This window comes from Lates calcarifer, linkage group LG11 (assembly GCF_001640805.2).
Source record: "Lates calcarifer isolate ASB-BC8 linkage group LG11, TLL_Latcal_v3, whole genome shotgun sequence".
NCBI classification, from domain to species: Eukaryota; Metazoa; Chordata; class Actinopteri; family Centropomidae; genus Lates; species Lates calcarifer.
The window spans coordinates 9,512,534-9,533,852 of record NC_066843.1 but is presented as its reverse complement, the minus strand read 5'-3'; the positions used below and the strand labels follow the sequence as shown (position 1 = coordinate 9,533,852).

The following is a 21,319-nucleotide window of genomic DNA, read 5'->3' as shown; positions in this document are numbered from 1 at the left end:
GTGAAAATCAGATATTGTCCTGAAACATGTTTGGACTGGACCAAAAAGAACCGTTGTGCAACTCCCCCATTTTATAGTTTTAACCCCTTAACGCAGATTGTCGCGAATTCCCATCATACCGTTTGCATTCAGACTGCAGCCGAGATAGCGTCAGCTTGAAAGCAAAAACACAAATAATAATTTTTTTATACAATTGTAAATACATTCAGGTATCAAGGGGTTAATGTGAAACGAAACTTAGGGATAAGCAGTGGGAATGGAGAAGTGAAACTATACATTCAACCCTCCCCCTGTTTTTAGCAGGACCTTAAAAGGAGTGCGATTTGTGTTGCAGACTTCAAACCCGGGGATACATTTGAGGACGACACTTTATAACCAGTGTAAAGAAGGTAATGTGGCTTCATTACATTTAAGGATTTAGCACATTTTGTCTTCTAAATTCTACCTGTTAATTTTTATGCACATATTCGGTAGTCATTTTCAATTATCATAGATAATGCAAACATTTAAGTACACAAAAAAGCTACAGTGGATTTATAAGTAGAATGAGCATGGTCCTCACACTGCTTCTTTTTGTCATCTTTTGTCTGTGTCAGAGTCCTTCAGTGGTGGCTGGAAATGCTCTCACGCCAGAATGTGCACACTCTGTGGCTTCTGCTACTTATCCATGTCTCTGGAAGTTTTTCTACCAAATTTAACCTGTTCAGTGAGTCATTATTTGTGTGAAAACTTACAAAATACTTACTACTTTGTCCTGAAAGTAATTTCTAGTAATGAAACAATACTGTAGTACTGTAAATATGAATGACTATTGAGTGTTCTATGCAGTGACTATGTTATTCACTTTTACAGATATATTCTGACCATACTCATTTAAAACAGAATATACTGTGGATCATATGAATCTTTGCATAACTTCTCTGCTGTCATGACATTGGTGAAGGTCACATGTCTGTGCATACAGAAGCAGTGCATGAATGGCAGGAAGGTGACGTGAGGCTGTCTGGCTCTACGAGCCTTTCAGAGGGTCGTGTGGAGGTCTACCATGATGGCAAATGGGGAACAGTGTGTGATGATGGTTGGGACATGGCTGAGGCCCAGGTGGTGTGTCGTCAGCTCCGCTTCCCTGGAGCAAAATCTGTTGTCTTTGGGAAGGACTATGGAGAAGGTGCCATTTACTTCCATTTATCCCCCACCAGAGGGCAGTGTAATTATTTCTACAAGTGAAGAATTGTGATTCGAGGTTTAACATACTAACACCACTAATGTATTCCCTTTCACTTTACATCATACAAAAGCACCTGGACCAGTTTGGCTGGATGATATCAATTGTGAATGGTACAGAGAACCATCTGTTTGCCTGTGGTTTCAAAAGCTGGGGAGTGACTGACTGCACCCACAAGGAGGATGTTGGAGTAATTTGTGAAACAGCAAGTAGGTATCAAAACTCTTACAAGCCAAAAGGCCCATTTACACAGAAAAGCTCTGATCTGATCACCACTCTTCATACTTATTTTCTATCAAATGTTTATCCCAGTGATTTGTGATTTCAGGCAATAACGTGACCATCAGTGATTCCACACACTTGTTGGACCACACTTTCAGTCTGTCTGATGACCTTGGCCAAATGTTTGACAGTGGAAATGGCTGTGACCTTCAGATCTTAGTCAGGAGTGCCAATGGAAACAGACAGGAGGATGGGACACTGGAGGTGTCGATCTGTGCACACAAACTGATCCTTTCACAATTCCCACTCTTTAATGCTCCAGAAGTGAATACTAGCATCACTGTCAACATCAGCCAGTCCTGTCAACCATATTTCTCTTCCTTCATCAGGTATACTGAAGCTAAGATGATTTCTATTGCTTCAAGATACAGGATTCATATTGAAATTCATTCATTCATATCATTTTGTATGCATGTAAATAGAAAACAAAATCACCAGAAGAAATCTTTAAGATATCTAATAAATATTTGCTTCTCAATAGGTACATTTATACCCGCAAGATAGATGTGACCTTCTCTTCTGTGCAGTGCCTCCATTGGATGGCTTCTAAGTTTGGGGTGAAGCAGCTGATGGAGGACACAGGTCGGCTGTTCTCTAAAGTCCTTCCAGAGGATGCTTCGTTTCTGACTCAGTTGTCTATTTACAAATATGCAGAGGAAACTGGGGACTTGGTTCTCCAGGAGAACTGTATCCAGTATGTGGCCTGGAACTACCAAAACCTTACCGGCTCTCCAGCTTGGGCCAAACTCTCTGTGGAGTTCATTGGAGCCCTTCTAGCCCGCTCAGACCTAGTAGTGCCAGATGAGTATTTTCTGCTCCAGACTGTAGAAAGCTGGATCACAGACAAGGGCAACTCCATCAGTTTGGAAACCCAGGCTGACCTGTTGAATCGCATTCGTTTCCCTATGATCCCTGCAGAGAAACTGTACGAGCTTGAGTCCAACTCTTCTCTTTACAGCACTCATAAGCAAATATATGATGAGAACATGTTGAAAGCATTCCAGTTTAATGTTCTGCTCTTCAGCAATCTTCTGTCCAACCCAAACTTCAACAAAGATGATGATGATTACCAGCCCAGGATCTATACCGCTACACCATGGAGCACTGTTATTGGCTCTTTGAATACTTCACTCAAATCAGTCCAGACCCAATATAGATCCTCATACAACCAAAGAATGCAGTACGGCTCTGCATATCGAAATTATTATCCCACTGTCAGTCCTTACAGTCAAACCACAACCAAAACCTTCAGCACCCCTGTCCACAACAGCCTGATTTTCAAAGACAACAAGATTAACTGGGAGGCAAATGTCTTCAAGAGTCAATATGAATGTTCAAACCGTGGAGTGCACTGCAGGTCACTTCCCATGGCAAGGCTGATTCCCCGCAACCAACTCCCTCAGCAGAGCAACATCCTCTTTCGTAACCGGCTCCTGCTGTTGTGCCAGGGCAAGTACATCTGTCAGGTTCAGGACTTCAAGCTCAACCTGGCTCACATCATTGAGAATGGCACCCAGTTTCTTTCCTATCCCTGTCCTGATGACCAGTACACCTACCGCTTTGTAGTGAGGCCAGAGTATGTCTGAATTTGATTATTTCTCAAACCTGATTAGTTTTTTAGGTTGTTATTCAACAAATTGCAATTATCTATGTTGATTAGTATCACCTGGCAGTGTTTAATTGATATCATAGCAATCATATCCTCACCTGCTTTTGTTTCAAATAAAAAATAAATAAAGTGATTTCTGGATCTTGTTCTCTGTGTGTTAGCATTTTTCCTTCAAAAGACTTGATGTGTCCCTCACAAGACCAACAGTTTATTCAGATATGAGACAGATGTGTTAATGGGGCCAAGATAAAATAATCATCAGAGGGTTTGCTCTCTTGGACTTAAGCTGAGGGCCAAATTCACTTTGTATTATGTACAGCTGGGCCAGAGGTTTTTGCCCAGACCTGTCCAAAATATAAACTGTACTGCCTCTGACATGTACCTCGCTGCTGACAATAAGATCTGCTGTCATGACTTCAGCTATTTAGCTGCTGTCCATGAGAAGAATTCATATGCACACATCATTACTACAAGTGGTAAAATGAGAAAAGGAGATAAAATGCTTTGGAACTTCAATAGTTCTGTTAAATGTCAGTCTATAGCCAGCAACCAGTTAGCAAGCTTAGCACAAAGAAGGTTCAACAAGGGAACGGAGCCTGGCTTTGGTAACACCGCTACCAGTTAGCGTGGTTTAGTCCCTGTACTACATCTTGGTTGCAACCATTAACTTCCTGGAGTCTCCACTGGTTGCCTGGCAACTGGTAAACGGCCAAGAAATAGTCCAGCACATACTATAACCTCCCATATACATGAAATTGTCATTTTTACATCGTGTTTTGTATGGATTAAACAAATGAGATATAACATATTAATTAGTGAGCTTTAGAGGTGTTAATAGGCAAACACTCGAGTTGTTTCTCTCTTTTTCCAGTCTTTGTGCTGAGCTAAGCTAATTGGGTAGCCACATGTTTAAAAATCAAATATTGATCTTCTCATCCAACTCTTCAGCATAAATAAGTGTATTTCCCAAAATTTCCCAGAAGTATTCCTTTATTTAAGTGTTTGGTTCAGCTGTAATAATTCAAACTGAGCATTCCTTAGTTAAAGGTCACATTTATCATCGCACTTCTCCCCAGCAGTATGAAAACAAACTTCAAACATGTCGGCTTTATTCAACATCATCAGATAAGATACTGAATGTGAAAGGGTTTGTGTTCAGTATATGATAGCAGTTGCACAATTGTGTTTTCACAACACACCAGACTGTGTTCAAGTCTTCCCGCATTTCTGCTTCATACAACTGGCAGTCACACACCGACAATATGCAGGCCAACATGCCTGGGCAGGTGAACTAAACAGCCGCATGTAACACATGGTGACTCATGGGTTTCTGAGAAGTGTGTCTGTCTGTGACTGCTCCAAACCATGACATGATAAGAGATGATTGATCAGTTACAAAGATTACATGGTCACAGCACTGTATATTTAAAGATGACTGCTGCATACTGGTTCAGTCCTACACAAACTCACAGTGAGTGACAGAGGAGAGAGTGCTGTACTGTCGCTCGCAAAGTAATTTCATACCAGACTGTCAGCTTGATGTAAATGTAATGTATTCATCTGGAGGGAAAGTTCAGATATTTCATCATAGGGTAGACTTCTTTTGCTGTGAGTAACATCTGGCTGTATTTTCATTGTTGTGTCATTTTGCCCACTAAATAATTAATCCCAAATGCCATGACTTTGTTTGTTTGGTTTGCCCCAGAATTTTGAAACTCTACTTTGAAGGTCTATGAACAATCATTTAAGCAATCTCATTTAACCGCTTGAACTCCGACGTGCTCCCGAAATTTCCCAGTTTCCCCTTCAGTTATGAACAACAAGTGTGTTGTAGTAACAAAAACACACAACAAAGAGAAACTGCGTAAAACCTTTAGTTCATTCATAGACAAAGGGAACTCCCTTTGCGTTTTAGGGGGAGCACTGGGTGATGTTGGGGCAAGATAGGCTAGTGTTCATGGATGGATTCTTGACCCATGGATTCTCAATAGGGAATTTCATTCGGAAAAAAATACAAGAAGTATTTTCATGTCAACAATGGATTATACACAATGTGATACTAGTGTCTCCACAAAGACTCCACAAGTAGCATACTTCAGCTCAACCCAGCTATTTACCCCACTATTCACTACCTGCTAAGCACCAAATGGCAGATGCACACTGTTACCACCTAGCCAGTGCACACAGTGGAACATTTAGCAGTAGTTAGTAGAGATAAAAAATAGATAAAAACAGAGATAAAAGAGAGCAAAGATTGGATTTACATTCATCAGGTTACCAGGGACATGAGTCCAAAGGAAGGGTAAAGGTCAGCTTAGGTCAAAGTTGATGATATGTTATATTCCCCCATGTCACCAAGGGAAAAAAATTGGTTATTGCAAAACTATTGACAAAATATGCACACAATGCAATGAAATTAAAGAGAATATTGGGACACCCACACCTGACAACACAACAATCCTGAAAGGGAAGAACAAGACCTGTGTGAACTTTGTTCAACCTGCAGTGATACCACATTTACTGTGAAATACTCTATGTATCAGAAGGAAGGAGTCACTAGTGTCTCCAAAAAGAATTGTTACAAGACTCTGCAGTTCCACATAGCATACAGTACACAGTAGTACTGCTGGTTTAAAACAGAATGAATATTGTACTTAGATTTGTCAGGTAGACAGAATTTTGTTTTGTTTTTTTGCTCGATGTCTACGTAAATGAGCAAAATCTTGTAAGCGCAATCACCACAGCAACGTTTTGAGTTGAAATGAGGTGATAATGAGAGAGTGTTCACTTCACAGTTTATAGCAGTCTTTCTCAGACATACAGTGGATGTGTGTAAGTCTGTGGGGTTGAAAAGGTTAAACATTTGCACAGCACCAACTGTTCCTCACTTAAAGTGTTGCCCCAGGCATCCCAGTTTTCGACCGGTAACATTGAGGAAATGACCTTACAATCAGTTACTAGTTTTTCTCTTTTGTTTTTAATGAATTATGGTTAAGTGAAGGTAAGAGTTCCAGCAAATGTGTGGTAACAATTCCACTGAAACTGCCCCAAGACACATGAGGACGCTCTCCGGGTATTAGTGGCAGACTCATGGTGACTGTTACATTGTGACATCACACTGTGGACAGTTGTAAAGTCATGTCATGTCCAAGCTAGCTTCCGTAAATCAGTGCAATCTGTCACTTTTTCCATTGTTCCTTCTAAAAAATGAGAAGTGTTCCTCTTATTTTCCATCAGCAAACTGGAATCCACTACAGCACTTGCTTTAAGAAATGACAACCTTCATAATTTTAACAATGTTAAACAACAATTTTACCTCATGAAAGAACCTCATGGAAAGAAACTACAAGTATGGCTGCGTAGGTACTTACATCATTGTAACTTGGTTTCATTCATATCCATAACACTCACCAATGCTCTCTTCTAAAGTCATTTTTTCGTCTTTCTAGTTGTAATCTCTTCTGTCTAAGAACTTACACAACATTCAGTCCTCTCTGTTCTGGTGTGAAGAGGCAGTTAATACACAGACTCTCACCTGTCGAGCCGTGATATTTAACCCCAAAACATCTAGGGCTTATCACAAATGGTGTTTACATAGATACTGAATATCTAACAACAATATTAGATTAATAGCTATTCAAAAGACTAACATCTTTATCTAGACTTATGAAGCCACTCAATATACTGACAAGAAAGGCTCTTCTCTATGAGAATATATTTTATGATTCTTTTTGTGTTCTGTGTTTTATCATCTTATTATGTTACAGAAATAAAGAAATTCCAGTTTCACATGAACAATGGTGTGACTTAGTTTTTTTTTGTTTTTTTTAGGTCTATCAAACAGATGTTTTCCTCCTCTTCACTGTCCCTCAAGCAAATTTGGTAACGCTGATTCACTGTCTCACATTGTCACCAATAAAATGTGAATAGCTGTACTGATGAATGGAAAATGATGGGAATAACCCCTGGGCCGTGGCTGGGTCACATCAAAACAAAGTCGGTAAAGGGGAGTGGGTGGGCATGCAGCATGGGGGATGGAAAGTCAAGAAGCTACGTGGTGGTCAGGTCATGTGTGCAGGCAAAGGGATGGGGCGGGTTGGGGGGTGGGAGTCAGAGGATGTGGGTCAGTGCCACAGCACCACAATGAGACCCTCTTTTTTCTGCCTTACCGGGCACTTCCTTTTAAAGAGTATTCCTGGCCTTGCAAGTCTGTAATTTAAGGGTTGGAGGTTCAGGCCAGTCCTATGCCCCTTTTGGGTGTTTGTAGTGGGCAATGTACTCTGGGGGGCTGCTTACGTTGCACTTCTTTGACAATTCCACCCTCTTTCAACAAATTAAAACCAAATGTTGATACAATAATCCAGATCTTAACTGGCGAGTAAAACCCCATTCTAAAGGGAGAGCTGTAGTGTTGGAAATAGCTCAGAATGGTCATGCTGTGAGGTCATTTGAAGTATGCCCAGGAGCCGGGGACACGGCTGCGATCTGAGCAGAGCCCACCACATCAGTCAGCATCTCAGTGAAAAGGAAGCCGACTGTTTGGACAGGGGGCGGCAGGCTTTGCCCAGAAGAAGGCGTCTGCTGTTCCTCTGATGCTTTTGGTAAACTGCGGAAAGAGACGGAAGCATATTTCCACCCATTTCGCCTTTGGATGTGTCACTTCCTTTTCACGTGTCACACCCAACATCTGTGTTGTTGTCCCTGTTGCGTCTTTTGTGTCTGGTAACTTCCACTTTCCCCGTACGACTCATACGAGCTTGCAAAATTTCTAACAATGTGGAAATCTCTTATCTAACCGCAGGCATTCTCAGTCCAGTTCTAATGGCAAAGATAAAGATGAAAGAATGTCCAAATTTCCACTTCAGCAAAAAGACATATAGGACTTTAGTCACTACAGATGTGACATTAACTTGGGTGTCCCATTTTCCTCTCTGCTCTCTCTCTCTCTCCCTGCCTGTTTTTACACAGACATCAGAGACCTGTGGAAAAGCAACCAGGCAAAAATGCTCAACTATGGAAAAGAGTGGAAATATTTGCCAGAGTGGCCAGAAGACCAACAGTCGGTGGCCAAATATGATGTCAGGGAGCGAGGCAGCCACAGCAGATACAGTCCCCCTCTCTCTCTCTCTCTCTTTCTCCCTCTCTTTCTCTCTTAGGTCCTCTACATTATTCACCATCAGCTCCAATCATCAAACACACCGTGCCCTCACTGTGATCACCCCCCTCCCCCCAATCGCAGTCAGAATCAACAGGGGAGGCCGCAAAACCCAGGACTTTGGAAATCCACAGTTTCCTAAGGTTGTGTAGCAGCAGTGAACATTCCAACAGAAGAGAGCTATCTATTTTTACACAGGAGTGAAGGATGAGAAATGACTAAAGAATCTGACTATAGCATAATGTTTCTTTCACAGAAGGGCGGAGGGGTTCTGGTAGCTTACGCTGGGGGAAATGCCGCCAGATTGGATCTATTAAGTTTAAGGGGGTGATGTCACTTCTCCTCAGCCCGCCACTCCTCTTCCACTCATCTTTCATTCTCCCTTAGAAATTTCTTTAAAACAGTGTTTTACTAACATTACTGAAAGTGACTCTATATGAATAAACACTAAATTAAAACCACAGGTAACTGTGCAGTGTGATGTGAGGATTATTCAGCAACACCAACAACTCTCACTCTTCTGAATTAGGCTATTGTTACAGTAAATGTTAAAGGCTACTATAAAATATATGTTAATCAAAATTAATTGTATCAAATGACAATGTGGCAAAAGTGTACCAAGGTGAAAGCAGATGCTCATGGTGATGAACCTACAGAGAATTATCAACCAAATCTGCAGCTCCCCGGGCTTTACTGAACTTCATCATGAGTTTCAGGTCATAGGTTAATGTTTCATTTCACTCTCACTGCTCTCATTGCCTCATTTTCTGTTTGCAGCTAATGCGCTCTAAAACCCCACTATTCACTACCTGCTAAGCACCAAATGGCAGATGCACACTGTTACTGCCTAGCCAGTGCACACAGTGGAACATTTAGCAGTAGTTACTAGAGATAAAAAAACAGAGATAAAAGAGAGCAAAGATTGGATTTACATTCATCAGGTTACCAGAGACATGAGTCCAAAGGAAGGGTAAAGGTCAGCTTAGGTCAAAGTTGATGATATGTTATATTCCCCCATGTCACCAAGGGAAGAAAAATTGGTTATTGCAAAACTATTGAGAAAATATGCACACAATGCAATGAAATTAAAGAGAATATTGGGACACCCACACCTGACAACACAACAATCCTGAAAGGGAAGAACAAGACCTGTGTGAACTTTGTTCAACCTGCAGTGATACCACATTAACTGTGAAATACTCTATGTATTGTAAGGAAGGAGTCACTATTACTACAGTCAGTGTGGCCTAAGGATGGAGATCAGATGGAGGTCAGCCCAGAGCAGTACACACTCACAGCTATTAGTTAAACATCCAATAAAGGAAAAGTTTGACATTTTGGCAAATATGCTTTTTGCATATTTTGATGAGAATATTAATACCACTCTCATATTTGTACACTAAATATAATGGTTAGAGGGGTGTAGTGGGTGGAGGGAGTTTTTCTCGCCTTGGAACAGTAGTCAGGCAACCATTGGAGCCTTCTGTTTTTGTGCTTATCAAATGACAGAGACATAATGCGTCAATTAGTGAGCTTTAGATGCGCTGGTTGGCAGGTTTTGTTTTCTTTGGAGAGAGCCAGCCTAGCTGTTTCACCCTGTTTCTCAGCCTTTAAAGCTAAGCTAAGCTAGCCGACTGCAGCTTCATATCTTCTCATCTGCCTCTGTGCCAAAGAGCGCATGTCCCAAAACTATTTCCTTAATTTTACTCCACATTTTCTAGGATTCCGGAAATTGAATCTCACTGACTTTGGTGACCCCTCAACCTTTCCATTAGCTCGGCCATTAGGCCAAAATTTCCACTTGTACACAGGCGCGCACGCACAAATCTAAATCCACAGTTTGCCATGAATTTCACTAAGCACATCTACTCTCCCCAGAGGATCCCTTACAGGAATAACAGCCAATTTCCCTTTAATAGTTATGCTGGAGTGGCAAAACCACAGAATAGTTGTCTGCTGATTTTGTGAGACCCAAGTGTACTCACAAAGATAATAAGATAAGGAAATACCTCAGACATAATGACATTACGTCCCTGTTTTTCATCAAGTTAATTTCAGGTTATTTCCTATTTGTTGAAATTTAGATGTTCATTTGAGGTTATACTGTAAGTGAGGTTTAAATCTGGTTATTCTGGGGAGGATGTAGACTGGATTTGGGGAAAGTTATGGTAAAAGTTGAGGTTAGTGTTAACCTGGGGGTGTAAGGAAATAGCTCAGAGAAGAATGAAAGCATGTTTGTTTGTGTCTGTGTGTGTGTGTGTGTGTGGCTGAAGGTGACTTAATAGATGTTGCATGTACCACCCCCGTGTTTTGGCACGAACAATTATCCATCTCTCAGTGCAACAGAGTTGTGACAGAAGGGTGACGGGGTTTGTGGGTGGATGTGTAAACTTTGGGAGCCCCTGACCTGCGATGTCGCTGCTGTGTGTCACTGGCTGAGACCACGCAGCAAGGGAGGAGCCTGCCACTGCCTGCGAGGAATAAAAGCGCGGCTGCTCCGCTCGGTAGGGGCAAACAGTTTTTGAAGAGTTGTCAAGAGTTTCAGATTCCAGCAGGAGTCAACTCCCTCTCGTTCCCTGTTCATCTTAGAGTTTGACAACTAGACCGTCTTTTATTCTCTTGAAGCTGCGGAGTTCATTTCCTTCAGGCGCACCGGACTCCTCAACTGCACAACTGCCTTCATATTTTCCTCTCCACAACTCTTGATAAACAGCGTACATAGTTTTTGTTAAAGATGACCTGGACGGTGAGCAGTTGTTTTGTTACTCTGGCCGTCCTGTTCCTTTGGCGGGTGGAAGAAATAGCAGAAGCATGCAGCTGCTCCCCAGCGCATCCTCAGCAGGCGTTTTGCAACGCAGACGTCGGTAAGTTGATCCACTGACTAAAATTCATGAATAAAGCAGCATTCAACCATTATTTGTTTGTCTACAAAGCCTGGATGATTAGATTGTTTGTTTTTCCTGACTAAGAAACTGTTAATGTGGAGAGGGAAACTTTGCAAACTGGCCCTACTCTTATGTTTACAATTACAGGGGGAGGAGGATGGAAATTTCTGTCTCTCAATCTTTCTTTCCACTGCCCTCCTCTTTTTCTCCCTAATCATCTGTTGATAGTCTTGAGTCCTGATATATAGCCACATAAATGCACTTCATGTACTTGGTGGCATTTTCATCTCATAGGCAAACTATTGTGTAGCCTACTTTATGATCTACAGTTTAATAGAAGCAGGAAACGTGAAATATTTGAACAGTTAAGTACCAGATTGCTTGAGTTTTCCCTTAATAGTGTTGCATCCAGTCAGATGAGCACTTTTGCCTGTTGCTGATGAGGGTGATCACAGTTCTCTTCAATATTATTAACACTCCTTTAATGATCATTTGTGGGGTTTATGTTTCACAGAGAAATAAAAAGCATAAATGGTAGCATTCCCCACTCATCCCCGTGAGTAAACTCCTAAGCTGATGACTGAGAAGTTTATGATGCGTTTCCTCAGGTTGATTTACTCTCACTCGAAGGCCGTGAAGATAGTTTCCCTCTTATTTAACCTATTACAAAACACTTCTTGTTGCTGCCTTCGACACAGGTCTTAAGCTAACGAGAGTCTTAACAGTGACCAGCTTGTGCAGCTATTTAAATTGGGGTTTTGCTGAGGGTCTTTTTTCTTGGTTGCGAGCTGGCTGAGTGTGTGGTATGTATACAGAAGCTGACTTATTCAAAGGTTTCTCTTTACCATTGGATTCCATGGCGCTGGAGGGTGAAGAAACCACATTATCCCGCTGGAGAGAGCTTTAGTGTAAAGGAAAAGCAGATTTTTTTTCCCCCTTCCTTTCAACCTTTTCATTGAGGTGTTTTTAAAGTTGACGCTTCTCAAATGCAGCCAGGTAGCTAATGTAAGAAAAAGGTACTATTGTCAGTATTATTAAAACTAATACAGTCATTTCATACATTTTCTTTGCTCTACAGTACAAAGAGGAGCCTTTAAAGTCAAGAGATGCACTTTTGAGTCATTTGATCAGGTAGAGGTTGGAGGGCCCTGACTATTCTGTGGATTGTTTAAACATAGACTGAAGGTGCTGATAATCATCTGAACTTCCAGACTGATTCATTTCATCACAGTGTCTGAGGTCAGGTCCTAACATGACCTTACCCACCCCCCACCCACCCCGCTCAAGCTTCAGCACCATGGATAGACCCACCTACCAACATAAACCAACATTTTGTTCAAGGAGATCAGGCTCTCTGGGCAGAAGGCCTTTGACTCTGCCTCACCAGGAGTCTTCATAGCCATATCATGGGACTAAGAGTGGGATTTAGTCAGTCAACATTTGTGACCTTGCACAACTCTACAGATCTTTGTGATTCACTGGCACTGGTAGAATCGCAGGCAATGAATGGGTGGATGAATTTGTGGAGTGATAAAATAGCACGTAGAGTTGGCACATTCAAAATGAATGTCATTATCATCGGTAGCTCCACCTAAACCCCTCATTCTTTTTTTCAGTTAAGTTGGATCTTAGTTCCTAGTCTACCATCCTCCAAGCAAAGTTAAAATAATGCTTGTTTCCATGCCTTGAGACATTGCCTTGAGGAACCCCTAAGTATTTACTTAAGTTGCACTGGTGTAGGATCAGTCACAGTGTCTGTGGAATCCACTTACTCAAGAGCAAGAGTAGTCTGTAATCTTAGTTTCAGTATCTCAAATGAAATTCTAAAGAACTGGTAAACACGGCCAAAGTTTGTCAGAGGAGGAACACTTTCAGTGACAGTTATGATGATGACTGACTGCATACACTTTTTTTCATTTGTGTGATGCAAGGACCAGTTACAGTGAATAATATAGGTGAAAGCAGAGGCTTTGAAACATGCTAATGGAAATTTTAAGTGGGTAGCAGAGTAAAACCATTCTTCTTAAAGTCTGATCAAAGCAGACTGTGGTTTTAACTGGTTACAGCCCATCTTTACTTTTTTGTTATTCTATTTTACAAGACCCTGGCTTCTTTCTCTCTCCATTCCTGTAAACAAAAAGAAAATACCAGGTCAGCTTTAGTTGTAAACATGTACTTCCATTTATCTTGTCAAAACAGACAGAGCAGGACCAAAAAAAAAAAAAAAAAAAAAAAAACTTTCCTCATAAATTGAAATCCATCCCTTGGGTCTTTGGCTGAGGCAGAGGAATGCCGTGCAGTCATATGCTGCGCTCATTATGTATTTGGAGTTTATTTCACAATTCATGGTGATTACAGGGTTTACCTGTGCTGCTTTTCTGTGAGGGGGGAGAAAGCGAATGGTTTGAGACCTTGAAAGGAAAGCTGGCTTTGACGTGACTTCCGGTATAAACACAGCCCTGCAAGCTGTGTAAACAGAGCTGACATTAAAACCAGATTTCTCTCCTTTGAGTCAGACTGTGAGTGTGTGCAAGCTCTCGCAACAGCTGCCTCAAACTCTAGCATCATTGCAGATAATGCACAGGATCGATGTGTCCCACAGGTTCATTTCACAGTGCTCTCTGAGGAAAATAACCACATATAATTGAATGCACAGCAGCTCACCTTTTAAAAGACAGCATGTGAACATTTGTACCTCAGCAACGTCATAAATGGAGAGAGCATAAACATTAAAATGTCAAGTAAACAGCATAATTTTGGTGCTAGAAAGACAAACTTTTAGCATTTATAGACACTGTTGGGAAGATGACAGAAGTTTCAAGCGCTGTGGAATTCCATTTCTTAAAGAAAACAAAGGGATAACGGTGGATTAATCTGTATATCCTTGGCCAGGATCAGCCGAGGAGTCGGTTTGAATTTGAAGTTTAGCTTTTCTCATTCAAAGTCCGACCGCTGTGCGGCTTCTCCAAGAGGAAAATGGATGTACAGGCCCTGCAATTACATGACATGCATTTGCTTTCTTCTCTTTTTCTCTTTGTTTTTTGAAGCACTCCCATTGCCGCAATACTACATACAAAATAATGCGTTTATTGTTTGAGTAACTAGAAAATTAGATGGTTCCCTCAGTTCCCACTTTTGTAAAACTTATCTCTCTTTTTTTTTATAGACTTGGTCAGGCTGTTCCAGTAAACATCATCATGTACTGTGGGAATTAGGTATACACTGTGTATCAGGATAGATAATTAAGTTATATTTTGAAATTACTTAAACTAGAGGACACACTCTGCTACCTTAAGCAATAACAGTGAGTGTTTCAGTAGAATGGGCATAGCAAAATGAGAGCTTGTTATGGATTTTGATGACTAATATTTAAATTACTGGAATGTGGATGTTATGATGTGTATGTGTCTATTTTTAGCACATGAAATGTGAACTCTGACCCTGACAAAGTTGTTTTTTTTTTTTAAAGCCCAAATGCTCAAATTATAAATTATCATTCACATAAGCTCCATAATTCAGTGTTTTGCTTTGTTTTCTTTTTTAACACACTGTGCATATTTTCACCTGCCCTACTTTACACCAGTAGAAGGAGAAGTGATATGTGTGTGATTCTGCACACTCAGGCAAAGGGGATTACCACTAATCCATTTTGTAGCCAGAGAAGTTGGAGCGTTTCTCAGTCCCACACTAACTCAGTGTGTGTGTGGGGGGGGTGTTGTGATTTGTAAACCAGTGAACATCTTGACTGGTATAGATTATCGCTGGGTACAGTGTTGACTTTCTATGTGTTTGTCAGTATATCTGCTACTTTGCAGTAGCGGCACACAGAAAAGCTCCCAGCCTGCACGGCTCAGTGTTTTGCACATTTTCCTGGCCACGAGCTAACAACCCCCCCCCCCCCTTCTCTCTCTTGTGCTCACTAAAAACTCCTCCTCCCTCTGTCAACTTATATGTTTGTGGCAGTATTTCAGTATTTGGTTTGAATAGGCTGTCTTCCCCCTGTATACACAGGACGCTGGCTAATGCTGCCTCTGTGAAATGACTGCTGTTCCTGTCTGTTCAGTCCTCCATTCAGCCATACTCATCACTCCATCACTGCACACACTCTCCTTTTTTCCCCTGTTTTCCTTTTGTTAAAGGTCGACTCTTTAGACCCTTAAAAGGAGATGTTCTCTGAGCCTCTATTGTCATTGAATTAGGGCACATGTGGCTCACAGCTTCATACCTTCATCATATAAAAAGCAAATAAGAAAAGGCTTGATCTTATTTGGTAAGGCAGCAGGCCTAGTGATGGTGCGAGGCAGTCAGTAGCTGCCACCTTTGGAAAGACAGGACTGAACTGGGACTTCAGAGGGAACATCTGGTTAACATTAGCTCTGTCGCTAGTCTCCTGCGCTTAAAAGCTTGATTTTTCTCGAATGTGATTTTTGTGAACCTTTTTCACTGTAGTAGTCATGTGAATTTACAGTAATCACTGCAACTTGCACATTACCAGTAATCCACATGACCAGTGCTATACTGTACTTCAGCATTTGGATTCACATGAAAGAAGCAGTGTTTGTGAAACACATGAGTCATTTTTTTTTTTCTTGAATACTCAGTAATTGAGCTCAAAAGCTCATCCGTATGGCTCTGATAATATTTTTCCACTTGAACTGTTATATTTTTTTTCATCCCCATCCAATCCTCTCTGAATCTGGGAGCTGGAACTTAAGAGCGCAAAAGAGAGAGAGAGAGAGAGAGAGAGAGAGAGAAGGGGGGAAAGGCTGCATGCACACGAAAGTGAGAGCTTGATTTGCATGTCAGCACCTCTAACCAGACAGAGGAGGCAGGCCTGGGGGCGAGGGGGGTGGGGGTGGGGGTGGGGGTCCAGCATTTCTAGTTCAGCTTTTTTCAAAGATTGCTGACTGGCTTCCTCCCTGCGTCGGCCCAGGAGCCTGAGAGCAAGCAGCATACACACATTCCTCCTTCTTGATTGCAGCTGATGAAACACTCATGTGCCTCTGTCTTTTCCCCCAGCACCTGGCACATGCAAACTCCGCAGCCCCAAAGCCGCAGCAATGTGTTTGCGGCCAACTCCGGGCATGCCAAACGTGGGCAGGGCTTTTAGATCAGATACAGACAGACCCAGATCTAGTTCAGTTTTAACATGACAATAGTGTTTTCACTCTGAAACTGTAATGTGGGTTGTTGTATTTTTGTCTTTTTCCAGTTATCAGGGCAAAGATAGTTGGAAAGGAGGAGATTGACGTTGGCAACAACATCTATGGAAACCCCATCAAACAGATCAAGTATGACGTCAAACAGATCAAGGTACGTGGTGTTAACTTGTTTTTAAATTTCATTTTATGTTTGGGTATAAACCTAATTCCTATGTGAATTTGAATGGTTTTTTTTTTTTCTTCGTTTGAAATTTCAGATGTACAAAGGCCCCAGTCAGGACATCGATGCCATCTACACTGCTTCCACCTCTGCAGTGTGTGGAGTGACTCTGGAGACTGCCCAGGAGTATCTTATCACAGGTAAGACACAACCACATCATTACCAAATCACACATTATAAAATCTAATACATGTGGTTCCCTCATTCATCACTTTTCACATCATCTCATTGCCTCTCCTTTGCTCTCCCTGAATTGCAGGAAGAATGGAGACTGATGGTAAGATGCACGTCACGCTGTGCCAGTTCATTGAGCCCTGGGACACCCTGAGCGAGACCCAGAAGAAGAGCCTGACTCAGCGCTATGCAATGGGCTGTGAATGCAGGGTAGGAATGCTGAAGGATAGTCAGCAGTTACACTAGAATTTGCCACTAATTTAAGATGAGGTGAAATAATCTCTAAAGATGCATTGCCTGTTGTAAGCTAACTTCCTGATATTTTTGGATCTCCCTCAGATCACTCGCTGCACCTCCATCCCCTGCATGATCACCAGCCCAGCTGAGTGCCTGTGGACAGACTGGGTGATTGAGAAGACTGTCAACGGAGAGCAGGCCAAACACTTTGCTTGTATCAAGAGGAGCGACGACTCTTGCGCCTGGTACAGAGGAGCTGCGCCGCCCAAAAAGGATTTCCTGGACATCGAAGACCCTTAACTCCACCACTGTCCTACGGTCTGAAGATGTCTACAGTCGAGATACATTAAGATATAAATACCAAAAACAGAAATAAATAAACAAGTCAAATTCTCTTTTTTTTTCTTCTTATTAAGAAAGCTGCAGGGTGTGTGCTCCATGGTGAGGTTGGGGAGGAAAAAAAATGGAATTGTCATGTTGTTGTTTTTTTTTAGTTGCAGGACTCATTGTTTTTTATTCATCAGTCTTATGAATTCAGCACTTTCTGATGCTTTTACCCCGAAATCTAAAGCACTTCCTCATAAACCACTTCTCTGTCAGCTGAAATAAAGGGATAATCGTCACAATTCAGTGTTACTTCACAGTACTTCTGTTTCTGTGCTAGTAATTTCCTTTTCAACCAAAGGTATTGTTTGAAATGAACAATAATTCTGTAATGAAACACATACACACCTAAAGCTCAAAAGTCTAACAATTCTGTGAAAATGTATGTTGGTTATTAACATTAGTTGGCAGTCGGCATCCTGATTTGTGACAGCAGAGCTACCACAAGGAATTATTGCCACCTTTTGCCTGTCCTACTTTATATTCTTTCTTGTGCTTAGTATGCAAATCTTTTTGCTTCTGTTTTTTTTTTTTTTGTTGTTGTTTTTTTTTTAAAGGTGTGGCAGACCTGTTTAGATTAAAAGAGTGGCATGTTAATGATACACATTTCATATGCCAGTTTGTGCACACAATCTATGCTTTGGTAATTGTTTCTCTTTAAATAAACCTGAATAGACAAGAATGCACTTTGAACACAATGATCGCAGCAGTCATATTGTCACTTATGAAAAATGTCTGAAAAAGAGGATTGAATCCTCCATTTTGTATTTTGTTTTTGTTTTTTTTAATTATTTTACGACTCTTCTCTTTATAATGCTTTAGTAAGTGTAAGAGCATATTTTATTTAAGGAGGTTATATGATTCATCATAATCTATTTGAAAAAAAGCCCCCATTTTGATACTTTTTATGACAAATGACACCATCAGTATTGTGTAAAGAGAATACCTAATATTTTAACAGTATTAGCAGAATACACACATTTTACATGCATTAAAGGTCAAATCATAGGCCTAACTGTTAACTGTCGGACTGGCTCATCCTCTTGGGCAGTGAATTAAAGAACACACTTTAACCAATCATCAGTTTATTGCAAGAGCCATACAAGTGTTGATGTCATGTGACTTTAAGAATTAATATGAGAGTGTAAAAAAATTCTTCATTTGAAACTGTAGTCAAGTATGATGTCTTGTGCTGGTTTCACATGGGACTTTTGAGATGAGATGATTTTTGCATGCATGTCCAACTGAAACAATACTGTACATTTGACTATTATATTAAATGCCAAACCCTGTTTTGATTTGCTGTTGCCCTGGTTATTTTCACATTCAGTTCTGGATTGAGTGGATTTAGAAGTCTCCAGCACACGTTTACCACTAATACTGAAGGATTTTAATTCAGAGTGCCTTTGTTTGGTAGTTATGTAAATAAACCAGAATGGTTGGCTGGTTGTCATCTTGTGCTGTTACAGACTTGTTTACGTAAGTAATATATGTCAACAAAGGAGCTAAATAGGCCAATATTCTCATATTTTACAACTGGTTGAACAAAATACTTAAATGTATGTGGATAAACCTACACCTTCTATGGTCAAATGTTACTAATTTTGCATAAAAGTTGTATCATTATGTTGTTGGCACATGAGGAAGTGTCTGGGCTCCAAAAACATCCAGTAATATCCTTTCAGTAAGATTTATTGGAATCATTAGTATTAGTGTTAGATTTTAGGAGAAGGAAACATTTAATTTCAGAGTAGTTTTTACATTAGGTTAATGGTTGATTATTTAAAGGAATGACTTAATGTAGTCATAATAGTTACTGGAGACTCTTGGTGTTTCTGCCACGGTTTGTGCTGTGGCACCAAACATTTGCCAAAGCTCGCTCATCGCGTGTCACAGAACTGAAGTCCATCATCTTCAGGTGAGGCAGGACGGAAATCACATGATTCCTAAACACACATGCACACACGCTAAATTAGCTTTAAATACAGGGACTCTGTAGTTGCTTGTGCACTTCCATAGATATCATACATAAGACATCTTCAATCAAAGTAGACCTTTGTACTTTCCTGCTACTTCACATTCATGAAAACTGAAAGGAAATCAAGCATCTACCTGTAGCCTTTGTGGGCTTCAATGGGATTTCCATGTATTGTGATAGTGTGCAGATACTGCAGCTCCCCCAGTTTGTTTATATCTGTTAGGTTCCAGATGCCGTTGGCATGAAAGTACAACACACGCAGTTCACACAGCTCGCACAAGACCTGAAAAACAGACACACACACACTCTCATCACACATGCTCTCATTCCCAGCTTAGTTGTAAAATTTAAATCAAAGAGGGTGTAGAAGAATAAATAATACAAGTAGGTATGAAGTGATGCGAGGAAGACAGGAATTACAGCATCCTTAAATACTAATACAATAAGTATAATGTACTGATGTATTACATACGAACAGATGCTGTACGTGTGTAAACAAACAACACAAGTTATTACACCTGTGATTTCCAATTACGGCTAATATAATAACATGTGAGGAACTGCCTGAAGAAGTAAGGAACCATATTGTAAGACTAATAGAAAGTAGGTAGGGTACAAGACCATCATGAGTGCAAAAGGTTTAGGGGACATGACATTTACAGATGGCACTGAGAATGTGAGTTTTTCTACCCAAATCCTGCATGAAAAGAAGTCTCCCAGTCTCAAGAAACTTGGCAGGAAAAGAATTTTCCAACATGACAATGATCCCAAACACACTGCAAAAATCATACAAGAGTTTTACAAAGAAGAAAAAAGTGAAAACCATGACCGGGCCAAGTACATCGCCTGACTTGAATTCAACAGAACACATTTTAAAACAGAAGTTAGAGCAAGAAACCCCCTCCAGCTAAGAGCAGCTGAAAAGAATCACTGGCAGAACATTTCCCCACACATTTGTTGCTGTCATCAAAAATGGCAGACATACAAGATATTAAAAAAATAAAAGAATCTTGCTTATGAAGGATCTACTGACTTTTGTTACAGTTGGCTCTCTAATATGGACCTTTCATGATAGTTTAAATTGTAAAAAAAAAAAAAAAAAAAAAAAAAAATTGGCTTCATTTTTCCTGGGTTTTGGATTAATACAGATGAAATCCTATTAAATGGACAAGTTTTTTTTTATTATATAACATTTTGTGATACTTACCAGGGGTGTACTCAGTTTTGTTGTGGTCAGTTTTTGTGCGATCAAAGAAATAAAGGAAGAAAAAGGAAGAAACTGAGGAAGAAAAGATGCAAATGTACACAAGCCATGAGAGAAGAAATCTCACTGGATCTATGCTTGTGATCTTATTGAAGGACAGGTCCAGCCAGCCGAGCTTTGATGGTTGAGCCAGAAAGTGGCCGAGCGTGTACTGGAGGCCGACGAGGTCTGTGATGTTGTTGTTACTCAGACGCAAAGAGCAGCTCAGGTACTTGCCCTTTGAGTTTGTTTGTAAAGGCCGCAAGCCACTTCGGGGTACCTCAGACAAAGCACCTGAAAAACAAACCAAAATCATTACAGTGAATATCAAGTGCTGCCTCACTTTTCTTGAGTATTTGTATATTTCTGCTGCTCAGACATCAATCAGTTTATTTATACAAGTCCAACAGAGAACTGTGGGAATATTACAGATACCAGAGGAAGTAATGGGAAGAAAAAAAAAAAACAATGAATACCATTAAGAGTTACCTACTGTGAAGTCAAGAAGCTCAGACAGACAGTGGAAGACTGGAGGAATGTGATACTACCTGAAACATGGCTGATATCTTTAAATGACAGATCCACTGGAGGGCCAGACATGTTCAAGTCTTCACATCTCCACCAAGAGCAAAATGTCAAAATGTAAATGTGTCCTATAGAAAATAACCACTGCATTTTCACAAACTATTTCACATTTAAACATAAACACGTTGGTTCAAAAAGCCTTTTGAATTCTTTGATACAAATTGTTACCTGGCAGTGGAA

At 40.7% G+C, this 21,319-nt stretch overlaps 3 protein-coding genes across 3 annotated transcripts; 2 read left to right on the top strand and 1 right to left on the bottom strand.

The window, feature by feature from the left end:
* The first annotated feature begins 221 nt into the window (after positions 1–221).
* LOC108902723 (galectin-3-binding protein A-like) lies at positions 222–3,262 on the top strand. Its single transcript, XM_018704701.2, is given in 7 exon segments — positions 222–389; positions 597–706; positions 965–1,168; positions 1,299–1,336; positions 1,338–1,434; positions 1,554–1,836; positions 1,989–3,262. Coding segments are annotated over 6 exon segments (1,815 nt in total). The 5' UTR covers positions 222–389; positions 597–618; the 3' UTR covers positions 3,094–3,262.
* A 7,504-nt stretch (positions 3,263–10,766) lies between these two features.
* timp2b (TIMP metallopeptidase inhibitor 2b) lies at positions 10,767–18,631 on the top strand. The gene is made up of 5 exons (XM_018704608.2): positions 10,767–11,135; positions 16,369–16,469; positions 16,576–16,678; positions 16,798–16,922; positions 17,052–18,631. The coding sequence occupies exons 1-5, from the start codon at positions 11,006–11,008 to the stop codon at positions 17,247–17,249; spliced, it is 657 nt and encodes a 218-aa protein (XP_018560124.1). The 5' UTR covers positions 10,767–11,005; the 3' UTR covers positions 17,250–18,631.
* Positions 18,213–21,240, bottom strand: LOC108902663 (leucine-rich repeat-containing protein 51). The gene is made up of 4 exons (XM_018704609.2): positions 21,103–21,240; positions 20,643–20,848; positions 19,446–19,594; positions 18,213–19,279 (listed from the first exon to the last, which is right to left on the bottom strand). Exons 1-4 carry the CDS (start codon positions 21,227–21,229, stop codon positions 19,147–19,149), a joined length of 615 nt encoding a protein of 204 aa, XP_018560125.1. The 5' UTR covers positions 21,230–21,240; the 3' UTR covers positions 18,213–19,146.
* Between the last annotated feature and the right edge of the window lie 79 nt (positions 21,241–21,319).